The 17,630-nt window shown below is 41.8% G+C and overlaps 1 protein-coding gene across 3 annotated transcripts in view; it reads right to left on the minus strand.

Annotated features, from left to right (window-relative positions):
- The window catches only part of LOC116463120 (SAM and SH3 domain-containing protein 1), a 208,575-nt gene that overhangs the window by 61,446 nt on the left and 129,499 nt on the right, over nt 1-17,630 (minus strand). For all 3 annotated transcript variants that reach the window (XM_032146081.2, XM_032146083.2, XM_032146080.2), the window contains 2 exons: nt 15,949-16,035; nt 12,917-13,029 (listed from right to left, as the gene is read on the minus strand). In XM_032146081.2, coding sequence (XP_032001972.1) covers nt 12,917-13,029; nt 15,949-16,035 — 200 coding nt within the window. The remainder of the gene's footprint in view (nt 1-12,916; nt 13,030-15,948; nt 16,036-17,630) is intronic.

The following is a 17,630-nucleotide window of genomic DNA, read 5'->3' on the forward strand; positions in this document are numbered from 1 at the left end:
ATATATACATATATATACATATATATATATGTATATATATGTATATATGTGTGTGTGTATATATATTTATATATGTGTATATACATATTTGTTGTTTTACATATATATATAAAACATATATATATATATATATATATTTGTTGTTGTTGTTGAGACAGGGTCTCACTCTGTCACCCAGGCTACAGTGCAGTGGTGCAATCACGGCTCACTGCAGATTTGACCTCCCAGGCTCAAGCGATCCCACCCCAGCATCCCGGGTAGCTTGGACTACAGGCATGCATCACCATGCCCACCTAATTTTTGTATTTTTTTTTTTTTTTGTAGAGATGGGGTTTCGCCATGTTGCCCAAGCTGGTCTCAAAATCCTGAGCTCAAGTGTTCCACCCCCTCAGCCTCCCAAAATGCTGGGGTTACAGGTGTGAGCCACCACAACCGACCCTGAAACAGATTTTTAAAAATCACGTTTGTCTTGTTCAAAATGGCTTCAAGTTGCTAGTCCCATGTTATCACCTAACAAACGTTATGGGGTTACTGGAGATCTTTGAGGATGGTCTCTCTACTGAGATCTTAGAGATATTAAAAGTTTAGGTTCAGAAACAAGGTTTCTAGTTTTTGAAAAACACAGAAAGACAACTGAAATCCTATAGCAGGCCAGGCACAGTAGCTCACACCTGTAATCCCAGAACTTTGGGAGGCCGAGACAGGTGGATCACCTGAGGTCAGGAGTTCGAGACCAGCCTGGCCAAGATGGTGAAACCCCATCTCTACTAAAACACAAAAATTAGCTGGGCATGGTGGCATATGCCTGTAATCCCAGCTACTCAGGAGGCTGAGGCAGGAGAATCGCTTGAACCTGGGAGGCGGAGGTTGCAGTGAGCCGAGATCATGCCACTGTACTCCAGCCTGGGAGACAAGAGCGAAACTCTGAGGAAAGAAAGGAAAGAAAGAAAAGAAAGAAAGGCTATAGCAAAATGAGCAGATTTACTTTAAAAAATTTTTTATAACGTCTTTTACTATACTTCCCAAATAAGTGAGCAAATTTAACTTAGCAAGATGAGATCTTTCAGGATGGCATATGTGAGAGTGTTACACAGAAATTGAGCTCTGGGGTTCAAAGCAATTGTCACTGCATTCAAACCCTATTATAGAGCAGTGTACACATATGAATTTAAGACAGTGATCAAATCATGTTCCATGTGCCAAGCAACTTAAAAACAGAAATAATCGAACCTCCCAGCCCACGTGATGGTGACTGGACAATCCCGAAGCCCCGGAGCTTGAGGATGTGGTAGCACCACTACAATGACAGTTATTCCTCAGGAAAAAGCCACTTTCACAACTGTGATTTCAACCTGTGAAATTCTTTTCTGCATATATGTGGGAGGAGGTAGGCAGTATTGATTATTGAGTAAGAGCTTGAATGCAGAACCAAATACCAGCTGGGAGGCCTGAGGACAAATTATTTAACCCCTCTGTGTTTTGGTTCCGCCACCTGGAAAACAGGCATGACAATAAATTTGTCTTACAGAGCTGTTACCAGAATTAACTATGATAATGCAGCAAAACTCTCAGCACACTGTATCAAAGCAATAGAGTTATTCTAATCCTATTATTATTACCATTGTGCTTTCAGAGAACAGAAAGCTCAAAGTTCACATTAACTTGACATGTTTAAACTTTTGGGTATTAGGGGTATTAATCATTTTAATCTTTCCATTACATTAGGGACACTTAGATTGTTCCAGTCTTTACATTATGTTATACACTAGGATGTTCTCTCCATTTTGATATATTGGCTTGTGAAATGCTACATTCTGCCTGTATGATTGAGAGTATCTGCCCATTGGAAAATGGGATTATCATGAGATTATCAGGTCTCCAGGTCTCTAGTCCATGTTTATACCCAACCTTAGCTGCATCTCCTAGGAGCCACTAAATAACTTTCAGCTTTAAGGAAAACAGGTACAAATTTCTAACTAGTCAATCATATATGATGATTTTTTTTTTTCCTGCTGTATGCTCATCTCTGCTATCTACTTTGGGGCCTAAAAGTATGTGTGCTCTTCTGGTAGAGATTTTAATTCTGTGCCCTACCCAAACTTTGCAACTTAACTGGTTTTTTGGTTTGTTTTCTGTAACAGGGTCTCGCTCTGTTGCCCAGGCTGGAGTGCAGTAGTGCAATCATAGCTCATTGCTACCTTGATCTCCCTGATTCAAGCAATCCTCCCATCTCAGCCTCCTGAGTAGCTCAGACTACAGGGGCATGGCACCACATCCAGCTAATTTTTTTGTATTTTTTGTAGAGATGAGGTTTCATCATGATGCCCAGGTTGGTGTCGAACTCCTGGGCTCAAGTGATCCACCTGCCTTGGCCTCTCAAAGTGCTGAGATTAGAGGCGTGAGCCGCCGCACCTGGCAACTGTTTTTTTAATTATCCTAATTACACAACTCTAAGTGTTTTAAAGTTACAAAACAAGTTCTCTATTTTTTTTAAGTGCACTGCACAGGAAAAAAAAAAACCCATGTAATTACTCAGGTTATTACATGGATAATTACCTGTTATAATTACATTTTTATATTCCGCTTTGTTTTGAGAAGTTTTGGTTTAATTATAATTTCATGAAGGCATGACCATTTGTAATTTCATTAAAGAATGTATACCTTTTAAAGCAAATCTGTAGTGTTTTACATTAATTCCAGGAGTTATAAAATAATGACATTTTAAGGTGTGTGTGTGTGTGTGTGTGTGTGTGTGTGTGTGTGTCTGTGTGTCTTAAGCAAAAACATTCCCTCACATCCTGTGTTCCCAAATCTCATTGTTTTCTCACAGTTGAAGTCCATGACATGATTTTTTAGAATGATGGCCATCTTTAAAAGAGTAATGCTTATTCCATCCTGGAGACCTTTAGGGAGAGATAAATCATAATGTTCCAATTTCTACTAGTACTTACTATAAAGAGCATTTACATTATATTAAACCGAAATCCACTCCAGCTGCTTTTTAAATTCATTTCTTTCTAATCTGTCCTCAGTAGAGATTTTAAAAACAAACAAACAATCAAACATTCTCCAGGACATCTGAAAGATGTACTCTTTAACAACCCTCAGGCACTTGAAGACTGTGATTAAGTTCTTTACTTCTTCTTTTGAGATAAATCATTTCCAACTTCTCCCCATGGGATCAATTTTTTAAAAACCTCCTATGGACTCTATATGTGTCCAAATCTCTGTGATTTGATGCACAATAGCTTTTATAAGGAAATGACTCAACGATACATCTAGGTTCCTGGTTCATAATCTTGTGCTCTGGTATACCAGATGCCCAGATTACCTTAATGACTTTACAAGAATGTCCTATAAGTATAAATTCACATACCCTGCTCTAGAGAACATGACTAAAAGAAGCTGTCTCCACAAAGATATCTAGATGGCTGCTCCCCATCCCCAATCAGCTTTCAGACATCTCGTCCCTGGCATGACAAACTCTACAATGCCATTCACCCTCCAGGGCTCCCCACTCCCTTTGGAATCAGGCTGAGTGAGGCTAGACTCCTCCTGAAATCACATCTCTGTCCAACTTCATCCTTCTCCCTCACTTAGAGGTTTCTCTTAAAAGCCTTCTTTCAATAAGCCACTTGCACAATGCTATATATAGTTTGGATGTCTCTTTCCCCAAACCTCATACTGAAATTGAATTCCAATATTGGGGATAGGGGCCTAAAGAGAGGTGTTTGGGGCCATGAGGGAGGATCCCTTAAGAATAGTTTAATACCCTGGGGAGGGGTGGGGAAGGTGATTTCTCACTCTTTTTGTTCCCCAAAGAGCAGTTGTTATAAAAGAGCCAGGCACCTCCCCTCTCCCTCGTTTCTTCTCACCTAGTGATCTCTGCACACACACTGCCTTCCACGATAAGCGGAAGCAGCCTGAGGTTTTCACTAGACGACCAATCTCTCGGCAGTAGAATCATGAGCCAAATAAACCTCTTTTCTTTATAAGTTACCCTGTCTTAGGTCTTCCTTTATAGCAACACTAAATAGACTAAGATACACAAGAGTCTCTATCTCAGGCTGTGCTTCCAGGGAATCAGATGTATGACACCCGGAATTAAGAAAAGTTTGGACCAGGCACGGTGGCTCACGCCTGCAATCCCACTACTTTGGGAGGCCGAGGCAGGTGGATCACTTGAGGTCAGGAGTTTGAGACCAGCCTGGCCAACATGGTGAAACCCCGTCTCTACTAAAAATACAAAAATTAGCTGGGCGTGGTGGCACGTGCCTGTAGTCCCAGCTACTTGGGAGGCTGAGGCAGGAGAATTGCTTGAACCTGGAAGGTGAAGGTTGCAGTGAGCCAAGATCGCACCACTGCACTCTAGCCTGGGGGACAGAGCGAGACTCTGTCTCAAAAAAAGAAAAAAAAAATTAGCCAGGTGTGGTGGCACATGCCTAGAGTTTCAGCTACTAAGGAATCTGAGGCATGAGAACTGCTTGAGCCTGGAAGGTCGAGGCTGCAGTGAACCATTATCACGCCACTGCACTCTAGCCTGGGCTACAGAGCAAGACCCTATCTCAAAAAAAAAAAAAAAAAAGAAAAGTTCACCATGCCAAAACATCAGTGATAGTCAATGACAAACATTAAGTGCTCTTTGCTTAATCTCCAAAGGACTTTATTTCTGACTTTCACACAGTTATGGTCTTGTTGGAATCACATACATACATTATCAGATCAATGTGTAATACTTAATGATTAGATCACATTGACTTGAGCAGTCTTTAGTATAAATAATTATTTTTAAGGAAATGTGATTATTAAATCACGGTCATAGATCTCTCTCAATTTCATAAAGACAGTGCTTCCAGTTAAAATGGCAAAGGACATATTTTTCTACAATATCGCTCATTAATGCTGAGTATTATCATTCCAATAAATTTACTACTATTCTCTTTTATCCAAGGCTTTAAATGTGAGTGTATTCCCTTCCCTCTTATCTTCACCCCCCAACAAACAAATCACTCACATAAATGAATAACCTATAGCTTCCAAGTATGGGCTTTCTACATCTTATGGAATTAGTAAAAGATTTGAATGTCCTGAACTTACTTGCCAAGAGCTATGTAAGCCCTTAAAATTGGTACAGGCACAACTCATTTTACTGAGCTAGACTTCACTGCACATCACAGAAACTGTCTTTTACAAATTGAAGGTTTGTGGCCGCCCTGCATCGAACGAGTTTATCAGTGCCATTTTTCTAACAGCACGGGCTCACTCTGAGTCCCTGTTGTCACATTTTGGCAACTCCTACAGTATTTCAAACTTTTTCATTCTTATTACATCTGTTATGATGACCTGTGATCCGTGACCTTGGATGTTAATATTGTAATTGTTTTGGGGAGCCACAAACCTAAACATATAAGATAGTGAACTTACTGGATAAATGTGTGTGTTCTGACGGCTCCACTGACCGGTCATTCTGCCATCTCTCTCCCTCCTGCTCAAGCCTCCCTATTTCCTGAGATGCAACATATTTAAATTAGGCCAATTAATAAGCCTGCAATTGCCTCTGTGCATTTAACTGAAAGGAAGAGTAGCATGCTTCTCACTTTAAATCAAAAGCTAGGAACGATTAAGCTTAGTGAGGAAGGCACGTTGAAAGCCAGGGTAAGCTAAAAGCGAGGCCTTTTGCATCAAACAGTTAAGTTGGGAATGCAAAGGAAAAGTTCTCGAAGGAAATGAAAAGTGCTACTCCACCGAACACACAAATGATAAGAAAATGGAACAGCCTTATTGCTGACATGGAGAAAGTTTGAGTGGTCTGGGTAGAAGATCAGAACAGCCACAACACTCTCGTAAGCCAACGCCGAATCCAGAGCAAGGCCCTAACTCTTTTCAGTTCTATGAAGAGATAAGGCGGTGCGTCTTATATTAAATCCAGAAACTATTTTTTTGAGAACACCAACAAATTTATGTGACTCACTTTACTGCAACATTCCCTTTACTGCAGTGGTCTGATGCCAAACCTGCAATACCTCAGAGGTATCCCGGTACACAGAAATTGTTATTTAAAATCTGCTGATGACCTAGATCTCCCTAAGCAACTTTTTTACCAATGAGCTTGACTTCCTTAAAGCACATGTGTTAATTATCCATCATAAAGCTATTAGAAAATGTCTGTTAATGCCATTAGATGAGATGAAAGCATTCAGTAAATAAAATATTGAAATCCTAAGTTAAGCTATCTTTTAAAATTACACTAAAAAAGACAGTACGCTGAGGTTTGTTTTATAAGTTTCATTCTTTTCCAATGATTTTTCAGCTTACAGTAATGTTTCACATATTAGTTCTTTGTAGCCTTTCTCATTTTGATCTTCATTTGTATGTGATAACTGGGTTTTTAGGGGTGTGATGAATCATGGTTTTATAATTTACAATGGGAAAATATCCATCAATGAAATCAAATTCATACAAATGAAACAGAGTGGACCAAACTATCTTGATCTGAACATGAGCAAAAGTTTTCCCAATATGATGACGCCCACCTCCAAATGGCACATAGACAATCTTCTCTCCTGTTGAGACGTCCTGTAATCACGGATCAGGATCCACAAGCTCCACCCAATTGTCTTGAAATCCTTGATTGACAGTGGGAGATAAACCCATTTGGTGGCCTGGAGGAATGGCACGTCCTATCACACCCTCTGAGGCAGTTTAGCCATTCTCAATATAGTCAATACAGGAAGTCTAAGTCTTAAGTTTCTCTGTACAGTGATTAAATAAGTTTCAATCTTTTTTTTTTTTTTTTAAGATGGAGTTTTGCTCTTTTTGCCCAGGCTGGAGTGCAAAGGTGCAATTTCCGCTCACTGCAACCTCTGCCTGAACGATTCTCCTGCCTTAGCCTCCCATATAGCTGAGATTACATGCGTGTGCCACCACGCCCGGCTAATTTTGTATTTTTATTAGAGACGGGGTTTCACCATGTTGGCCAGACTGGTCTTGAACTCCTGACCTCATCAGGCAATCCGCCTGCCTCGGCCTCCCAAAGTGCTGGGGAGTTTCAATCTGGAGCAGGTCATAAGTTAAAGAAGGTAGATCCTCTCTACGGACAGTTTTCTGCTTCAAATAACATTTTTCATGAAGTGATTCGTCTCTATAAAGCAGCTCATTTAGGCACCAGCAGTTGAGGATGTATGCTGCCCTGAGAACAGTCTAATAAGCAGCCCTGTGACTTCCTCATCTGCCAGTAGATGCTCACCCTTGTCTGTAGAATCCAGTAAAGTTTGGAGAATGCCTTGGATTTTTTCTTCTGGTTTCTGTGTTTCTGGGTTGCCTCACAGACAATAGTCGTGCTCTCAATGAGCTTTGTAGCTGCTTCTGCAATCACGCAGAGGTGGCCAAGGTGGCCGGCCACAGCCAGGCCAAAGGCTTAAAGCCGCCACTCACAGCTGCACACAGCTGTGCCACCTCTCGCTGAGTTGACTTCTGATTTCCTTTCCATGTAAACCATGGCTAGCTATCAAATTATGAGCTCAGAAAGAGCTTCACATGATTTTTTTTTTCTGCTTTCTCCCCAACTTGAAAGTATTCCTTTCTTTTTCACTTATAGAAACTGGCTGTCCAAAGTGGGCTACATTAAGGCTACTTTTTAACATTTTCTCTTGCCCCAAGAACACTGGATTAGGCATGTCATATTCAACTCCCTTCCCAAACACAGGTGTCCTGAGATGACTGTAGACATCTTCTGCATCTTTGGTTTTACTATTAAAAAGTGGTACAGTCGGCTGGACGCAGTGGCTCAGGCCTGTAATCCTAGCACTTTGGGAGACCGAGGCAGGTGGATCAAATGAGATCACATTGAGACCACCCTGGCCAACATGGTAAAACACCGTCTCTACTAAAAATACAAAAATTTGCCGGGCGTCGTGGCAGGCACCTATAATCCCGGCTACTCAGGAGGCTGAGGCAGGAGAATCGCTTGAACCCAGGAGGTGGAGGTTGCAGTGAGCCAAGATCATGCTACTTCACTCCAGCCTGGCTGAAAGGGCAAAACTCCGTCTCAAAAAAAATAGTGGTGCAGTCTCATCTCTCTCCAGGAGTAAATGTCTTGCTCACCATAGGAAAACTAAATACAGGTCCATACTTCTCATATGTCCATACTTCTCATATGCACTTTCTAGAAATTCAATTGAACTTTTCCCAAATGTATGGCATGCCCAAGGAATGGAATGGGAGAGAAAACATATGATGAGCATTTTGCACCAGCCGGCAGCTGGGCCAGGTGGTTACGATTGTGGCAAAGCAGACCAGGCTGAGAATGAAGGCGCAGGAGATGAGCAGCATGGACAGGAGGCTGTCACTTTCACCTGCCACCCACTCCGCCACCTGCCCCAGCACCGACCTGCTCATCTGCACTAAGCCCAGCATTCCAATTATAATCTTTTAGTTATTTTTAAATGTACAATAAATTATTGTTGACTGTAATCACCCTGTTGTGCTAGCAAATCCTAGATGTTATTCATTCTTTCTAACTCTACTTTCGTACCCATTAACCATCCATACTTCCCCTCACCTCCTACCATCACCTCCTACCTACCTACCATCACCTCCTACCTCCTACCTCACCTCACTACCATCCCCAGGCTCTGGTAACCATCATTCTACTCTATCTCCATCAGTTCAATTGTTTTACTTTTTACCTCCCACAAATGAGTGAGAACTTGTGCAGTTTGACTTTCTGTGCCTGGATTATTTCACTTAATATAATGTCCTCCAGTTCCATCCATGTTGCTGTAAATGACAGAAACTCATTCTTTTTTATGGCTGGGTAGTGCTCCACTGTGTACATGTACCACATTTTCTTTATCTATTCATCTGCTGATGGACACTTAAGTTGCTTCCAAGTCTCAGCTATTGTCAACAGCACTGCAATAAACATGAGAGTGCAGATAGCTCTATGCTTACTTCCCTTCTTTTAGGTAGATACTAGCAGCGGGATTGCTGCATCATATGGTAGTTCTATTTTTTTTTGTATTGTGAGGAACCTCTATACTGTTCTCCATAGTGGCTGTAATAATTTACATCCCATCAACAATATACGAGGGTCCCCCTTTCTCCATATCCTTAACAGCATTGGTTATTGCCTGTCTTTTGGATAAAAGCCATTTTAGGCACAGTGAGTCATGCCTGTAATCACAACACTTTGGGAGGCCGAGGCGGGTGGATCACCTGAGGTCAGGAGTTCGAGACCAGCCTGGCCAACATGGTGAAACACTGTCTCTACTAAAAATACAAAAATTAGCCAGGCGTGGTGGTGGGCACCTGTAATCCCAGCTACTCGGGAGGCTGAGGCAGGAGAATTGCTGGAACCTGGGAGGTGGAGGTTGCACTGAGCCAAGATTGCGCCACTGCACTCCAACCTGGGCAATAGAGCGAGACTCCATCTCAAAAAAAAAAAAAAAAAAAGTTAGCCAGGTGTGGTGGCAGGTACCTGTGATCCCAGCTATTTGGGAGGCTGATGCAGGAGAATCACTTGAACCCAGGAGGCGGAGGTCGCAGTGAACCAAGATCTCGCCACTGCACTCCAGCCTGGGTGACAGAGTGAGACTCCATCCCACAAAGGCATTTTAATTGGGGTGAGATGATATCTTACTGTAGTTTTGATTTGCATTTCTCTGACGACCAATAATGTTGAGCACCTTTTCACATGTCTGTTTTCCCTTTGTATGTCTTCTTCTGAGAAATGTCTATTCAGATATTTTCTCCATTTTTTAAATTAGATTGGATTTTTTTCCTATTGAGTTCCACATATATTGTTTATTAATCCTTTGTCAGACAGGTAGTTTGCAAATATTTTCTCCCAGTATGTGGGTTGTCTTTTTACTTTGCTGATTGCTTTGTTTGCTGTGCAGAAGCATTTTAACATAATGTGATCCCATTTGTCCATTTTTGTTTTAGCTGCCTGTACTTTTAGGATATCACTCAAGAAATTTTTGCCCAGTCCAATGTCCTGGAGAATTTCCTCAATGTTTTCTTTTACTAGTTTCATAGTTGAGTCTTAAAGATTTGTCTTTAATCCATTTTGATTAGATTTTTCTACATGGCAAGAGAGAGGGGTCTAGTTTTATTCTTCTGCATATGAATATCCAATTTTCCCAGCACCATTTATTGAAGAGATTGTTCTTTCCCCATTGTATATTCTTGGCACCTTTGTTGAAAGTAAGTTCACTGCAGACGTATGGGTTTATTTCCAGACTGTCTGTTCTATTCCATTGGTCTATATGTCTGTTTTTATGCCAGTAACATGCTGTTTTGGTTACTACAGCTCCATAGTATAGATTTGAAGTCAGTTAATGTCATTCCCCCAGTTTTGTTCTTTTTGCTCAGGGTGGCTTTGGCTATTCTAGGTATTCTGTGGTTCAATACAAATTTTAAGATTATTTTTTCTTCTTTCCTTTTTTCTGGGGTCAGCGGGGATGGATTCTCACTCTCGCCCAGGCTGGAGTTCAATGGCACGATCTCTGGGCTTACTGCAACCTCCGCCTCCCCGATTCAAGCTATTCTTCTGCTTCAGCCTCCCAAGTAGCTTGCTACAGACACGTGCCACCACGCCTGGCTAATTTTTGTATTTTTAGTGGAGACGGGGTTTCATCATGTTGGCCAGGTTGGTCCCGAACTCCTGATCTCAAGTGATCTGTCCGCCTCGGCCTCCCAAAGTGTAAGATTATTTCTTCTAATTCTGTGAAGCATGTCATTGGTATTTTGATATGGATTGCACTGAATCTGTAGATTGCTTTGGGTAGTATAGCCATTTTAATGATATTGATTCTTCTAATCCATGAACATGGAATAGCTTTCCTTTTTTTTTTTTTCTGGTGTCCTTTTCTTGCATCAGTGTTTTATTGTTTTCATTATACAGAGCTTTCACTTCTTTGGTTGAGTTTATTCTTAGGTATTTTATTAGTAGCTACTATAAATGGGATTACTTTCCTGATTTCTTTTCAGATTATTTGTTGCTGGCATATAGAAATGCTACTGATTTGTATGTGTTGATTTTGTAGCCTGCAACTTTACTTAATTTACCAGTTCTAATAGTTTTTCAGTGGAATCTTTGGTTGTCTTTTATTTCTTTCTCTTGCCTGATTGCTATAGCTAGGACTTTCAGTACTATGTTGAATAACAGTAGTGAAAATAGACGTCTTTGTCACATAACTTTTATTATAGGATATTGTTATAATTGTTCTATTTTATTTTTATTGTTAATTTCTTATTATATCTAATTTATAGATTAAACTCTATCACGGATATGTATGCATAGGAACATAAGAAAAAACGTACATAGTATGTATAGGGTTTGGTACCATCTGCGGTTCCAGGCATCCACTGGGGGTCTCAGAACATATCCCTTGCATGTAAGAGGGAACTACTGTATATTAAACTAAACTGAGTATATGTGTGCCACTGTTTCAAGGTTTCAGACCTTTAAGATTCTACTCAATGGCTGCTATAGGTTGAATGTTATGGTTTCTATGTGTTGAATGTTTGTCTCTCCCCAAGTTCATGGTGAGAATTCGGTAGCTGTTGTGGCGGTGTTAAGAGGTGAAACTTTGGGAGGTGATAGGGTAGTATTACTGTCATTATCAAAGGGCAAGTTTGCTCCCTTTAGCTTCTTGGCATTCCTCCTTCTGGCTTATAAGCATCTAGCCTTCCTCCCCTGCAGATGATGTGGTGTACAAGGTGTCATCTTAGAAGAGCACAGTCTCACCAGACACCAAACTTGCTGGGGCCGCTTGACATTAGATTTCCCAGCCTCCAGAACTGTGCGCCAATAAATTCCTGTTCTTGATGAATTACCCAGTCTGTGGTATTCTGTTACAGCAGCACAAAATGGACCAAGACAACGGTAAACTCATTCAATGGTTCCTTGGTGATTTGAAGGTTTTTGTCAATTTCTAAACCTGTTTATTTGGGAGTTACCTGCACAGTACTGAACCAACTGTTCAAAGTGAAAATTCAAGAATCAGTGGGTTCGTTGCTCAACAACAAAGCAGGGAATCTCTTAATAAATTGCTGCCTTACTATCATAAATGCTGCTCTAGTATCCTAAAGGTTAATTAGGCTTCATGTAGTGCCTAACTTAACTCAGGGGGAAATAATAAAAACAAAAAACAAACAATAAATTGCGATTAATATTTGCTTAGATATGAAAGTAAGTATAACCTTTAGATTATTCAAAATTCAGTTTGTGAAGGTATCTTACAGAACTGCTATTTATAGGCCAAGTGTGCTTGCTTATGCCTATAATTCCAACATGTTGGGAGGCCAAGGTGAGAGGATCACTTGAGCCCACGGGTTTGAGAGCAGCCTGGGCAACATGAGGAGACCCTGTCTCTGTAAAAAATTTAAAAACTAGCTAGGTGTGGTGTCACACACCTGTGGTCCCAACTACTCAGGAGGCTGACATGGGAGGATTGCTTGGGCCCAGGAGGTTGAGGCTGCAGTGAGTTGTGATTGCACCACTGCACTACAGTCTGGGCAACATAGTGAGACCCTACCTCAGAAAAACAAAAAATCCTGATGTTTACAATGTTTTTAGTACATTTGATTTTTATTTAATAATTGATCTTTTATTACTGATTACATTCTTTTCAAAAGGCTTGTGAATTTTGCAGCTGCATTCAGAAGGCCATTTTCCTCATTAATGTGGTCCACAGATCAAAAATATCTGCCATTCATTCATTCATTCATTCATGTTTTCATTGACTATAGAAGTTTCACCTCACAAAGTGGAATGTTTGTATCAAGTAAACAGAATCAATATTTTATCTGACAACATGGATACCTGCTATACTCCTTGTTGGCCACAAACATTTTTACACTTCAGAAAGTCAAGTCCTCTCAAACATAAACCAGGTATCTGCATGCTTACCCTAGCAAGTGCTTCCTCAATTGTGATCATCTTTTCTTTGACCATCATCATTAGCTGAATCCGCTCCTCATCGCTCATCGTTATTTCACTGGCAACATAACCAACGTCTTCTCCTGGAGATTGAGGACAAAGAATAACGGAGTGAAAACAAGAATGGCAAAACAGAATGTCAATGCTGAACATCTGCTGTCTCAGGCTAGGGAAGAATATTGCTCAGGACACTATGTATGTTGAACGTTACTGATGAAGCAAAGGATGGCAAAAATATGCTGCTTTTTAAGAAGCCAATAAGCACCTCTGATTGAGAAACAGGCTTGCAGAACACATGGGTGTCACCGTAGAAACAAATCCTTCAAGATGATCAGAGCCTTTGAGATATAGAGCACCCAGTGGACAGGTTTTGGAGGAAAGCGAGAGAGAGCTCCTCGCTATAGGTGGAGTAAAGATCTAATTTACACACCCAACTGGATCATACAAGCATTCCAAGGCTCCTTCAGCTGTGGGTTCTCTGTGTCCTTTCATTAGAAATACAAATGAGAAGAAAATATTTTTGCAAAGAAGTGGGAAAGAATCCTGGGTCATGACAGAGGAAGGAAGGTCACAGAGTCCAGACCCACAGCCTGGCAAAACCTTCCATTTCTACTAAGCTATTTCACTGTTATTATTCCTCAAAACTGAGTGCACCCGGGCGCAGTGGCTCATGCTTGTAATCCCAGCACTTTGGGAGGCCAAGGCAGGTGGATCACTTGAGGTCAGGAGTTCGAGACCAGCCTGGCCAACAAGGTGAAACCCCGTCTCCACTAAAAATACAGAAATTAGCCGAGTGCGGTGGCAGCCACCTGTAATCCCAGACACTCAGGAGATTGAAGTAGGAGAATTGCTTTGAACCCGGGAGGTGAAGGTTGCAGTGAGCCGAGATCACACGACTGCACTCCAGCCTAGGTGACAGAGCAAAACTCCATCTGAAGACCAAAAAAAAAAAAAAGCTAAGTGCAAATCACAGACATGAAGCATGTTGAGTTAATCAGAAGAAGGGTGCCATATAGGTCTGTATCTGAAAGTATTTTTTTTTTTTTTTTTTTTGTGAGACCGAGTCTCGCTCTGTCGCCCAGGCTGGAGTGCAGTGGCGCAATCTCGGCTCACTGCAAGCTCCGCCTCCCGGGTTCATGCCATTCTCCTGCCTCAGCCTCTCCGAGTAGCTGGGACTACAGGCGCCCGCCACCACGCCCGGCTAATTTTTTGTATTTTTAGTAGAGACGGGGTTTCACCGTGGTCTCGATCTCCTGACCTCGGGATCCGCCCGCCTCGGCCTCCCAAAGTGCTGGGATTACAAGCGTGAGCCACTGTGCCCGGCCATCTGAAAGTATTATTGTCATAAATTGGTTTCCAAACTGAGGAAAAATCAACTCCCAACTCACACCTGAAGGCAGCTAGAACTGCAGAGAAGAGAATGTCCCATTAGATTCCAAAGATTTTCCTACAGAGTAAACAGACTGTTATTGCCTCTAGTATATCTGAGCCACATTGGGCAATGGTGCCTCTGGTCAGCGTGTGGGGAAGGACATGTTACTGAACATGAGCTTTAACATCCGCACTCCAGTCCCACACCCTGCTCTCCTCCCCAGCTTTCTCATTCAGACTTTTTACCAGCTTCCAATATCATTAGGATGCCCCTGGCTGTGGCTTAATTTGCCTTTGGTGTAAGAGACAGAGGGGAAGAGTCTGCCTGTAGACTTGTAGGAAACCATTTCCGGCACGGCTGACTTTGGAATTTAAGTTGCCCTGTATTTCCACCTCACTTCCACTTTGTAATCAATCAATCCACAAATACTCCTCAAGTTCCCTTTGCTACTTGCACAGGGAGAATAATAGTGTGTGCTGGGTGAAGAGACAAGCCTGCTGGTTTGATTCATTTTACTATCTGTGTCACCTCAAATGGCAGAGAGGGTGATGGGGAGTTGGTTGGGTTCTTTAAAAATCCACGTTAGCTGGTAAACTGTTGGCTTCCTCCTTCCCTCCCTCTCCCTCTGTACCTCTCCCTTTCTCCTTAGCTTTCTTTCTAAATTAGACTTTTTTTTTTTTTTTTTTTAGAATCCAAGGTTTATTTTAAATCACAAGTGATGCTGGGTGAATACAAAAAACTGGGAATGCTTAAAAGTAGGACAACTTGAAAGAAGAACCAAGTGGAGTGTTGCCAAGGAACCCAGGTGTGCTGTGACGTGTCTGCTGTTCACATCCGTTTTTCTCATTTCCATGTGTACTGATAATCAGACAAACGTTCCACACAGCACAGGACACTAAGATTTTGTAAAGGAAAACAAGCAGTGTCACTGGTGATCAAGGAAAACTTTTTAAATCTACTGATAGCCTCATTCAGCTGGACTGGAATCTGGAAGTGGATTTGCTCTGGTTTCTTCTCTGAATACTGGGGAAACATAAATTATGTAACTGAGCCTCAAAGGGATGATATATTTACTTACTATATAAACAACAACAAAAGACACAGCCAAGAGTAGGGCAGAACTCCCTCCACAAAGCCGCCCGGGCAAATTCCCATGATGTCATACCACCGGAGTTTCCAGGGGCAACACCCCATAACCGTCCCGCTGCAGAAGAGCATCAGAAGTTCAGAAGAATGCAAAGGATCTCAGTGGGAACGTGGACAGGAGAGCCCCAGACCAACACATGCTAGGGCTCTCTAGGCCCTTTCAGGCTAGCTCTTGACGAGAGAAGAGTAAAGATTTTTCTGAGGTTGGTGCAACTGAGAAAACTAAAGATTCGGACTCTGCTGTCAGATCTATGAAAGGAAAGAACTGTGAACTTGTCCCCTTTTGTTTTCTTTGACTTAAAAAAAAAGAAAATCACTGGGACAAAGTCTTAATGTAATAACAGGAATGTCAGAAAAGTTGAACATTTTATGGGCACATGTGGTGAGTTACGCTAACTTATAGCATCCGCTGAGATTAGCAGCACAGGATTCTTCACATGTTAGAGCTAAAAGGACCTACTGTCCGCCAGCTGCATTGCAGTACCTTTTGAAGTCTGTCTCATTATTCCTTTCTGGTTCTTTCGGAAGTTCTGCCAGAAATACTTATTTTTCTTCTTCCAGTCTCCTTTTCCTTAAAAGGAAAAAAAAAGGAAGAAAAAGCACAAGCAATAGATTCATTAATAACAAAAGTAGCCTCTTCCTTACAATTCAAACCCGGTAAGAATACTTTGGTTTCACAAAAGGACATTTTTTTCTTTCAGTTAGTGAAAGAATGGGAGATGCCTATAAAGTTGTTTAAAAGAAATGCAAATTTCCTAGTAGCAAGAAATGGTGCAGTGAGGTTAAGATGAGAAACAGAAACATCAAAACGGAAGGCAAAAGATGCATTTTTGTGTTTACTTTGATGTTTGTTTAACTAGTATGCCTAATTTGGCGTCGTCTTGCAGTATATTTCCCCCCTTTGGTCTTAGCCACAATTATTTCAACTACACCACAAATAGGGTATTTTAAGAAGTTCACTTTGTTTTGTTGTTATTTCTGTTGTTGATCTACCCTTGGTTTATTTCTGTTATTCCAGATTTAATGACAAGAAGAGAATGGTTGGTATGTCCTGGGCCCACAGGTCAGGGGAGTTAGTCCCCTGGGTCTCTGGGTCTGGCCCCCAGTGTTACTCTCAGAAGTGTGGTCTGCATGGGTCTCGCTATGGCATGCATATGGCACTCCCTGGCATTCAGGCTACCTGGTGACCCACCTACAGCTTACCCAGGGCACAAAGACAAGAAAGACTGCAATCCGGCTGTGTCATCTCCCAAATGGGTGTCCCTCTACCCACCCCACCCCCCCCCCATCCTTTCCAGATGACTGCGGTGACTTTCAAGTGAAAACAAATTCGCTGCTATGGCTAGACATTTTTAATATGTGGTAGGGTTCCGATCATCAATAATATGTAACACCTTTTTAAAAGCAAAGCGAAAGGGGAGAGTAAGTAAAATGAGTGGGTAGAGCAGTCCTTTATTCTTTACAAATAAAAAGCAGCAGCAGCGGTGTCTGCCATCGTGCTGATGTGGCACATTCAAAATAGCAGCTGTGGCACATTCAAAATAGCAGCTCTGTCACCACTTGTTGTCTGTCTGGTTGCTCCATGGCCACTGGAAACAGGGCCCAGCGAACCCGGCGAAGTGATGGGTTTCCCCAGTCTAGACTGGTGGTGCCAAGCAATGAAGCAGACGTGTGGGAACCATGTCTATGGTGCTCCCAGGCTAGAAAGGGCGTCGTCTGTCAAAACAGGATGCCCACACATTTAAGTTTTCACAGCCCCCAGAGCTGTGGGAATGAAACCGGAGCCTTTCCGCCAAAGACAGAGCTTCATGGCAAGTTTTGTATCACCCACTGCCTTTGGGCTTAACACTGAAGCAAATGTCAGACATGCAGGGTTAAAGCAGACTAATTATTATTAACTCAGCCTTGCTCTTGGACAGTTCGGGAATATTTATTTTCTTTTTTTTTTTTTTTTTTTTTTTTGTGTGTGTGTGAGACAAGAGTCTTGCTCTGTCGCCCAGGCTGGAGTGCAGCAGTGCAATCTTGGCTCACCACAACCTCTGCTTCCTGGGTTCAGGTGATTCTCCTGCCTCAGCCTCCTGAGTAGCTGAGATTACAGGCACGAGCCACCACGCCTGGCTAATTTTTGTATTTTTAGTAGAGATGGGGTTTCAACATATTGGCCAG

The sequence above is a fragment of the Hylobates moloch genome, unplaced genomic scaffold (genome assembly GCF_009828535.3).
Source record: "Hylobates moloch isolate HMO894 unplaced genomic scaffold, HMol_V3 SCAFFOLD_26, whole genome shotgun sequence".
Classification (NCBI taxonomy): Eukaryota; Metazoa; Chordata; class Mammalia; order Primates; family Hylobatidae; genus Hylobates; species Hylobates moloch.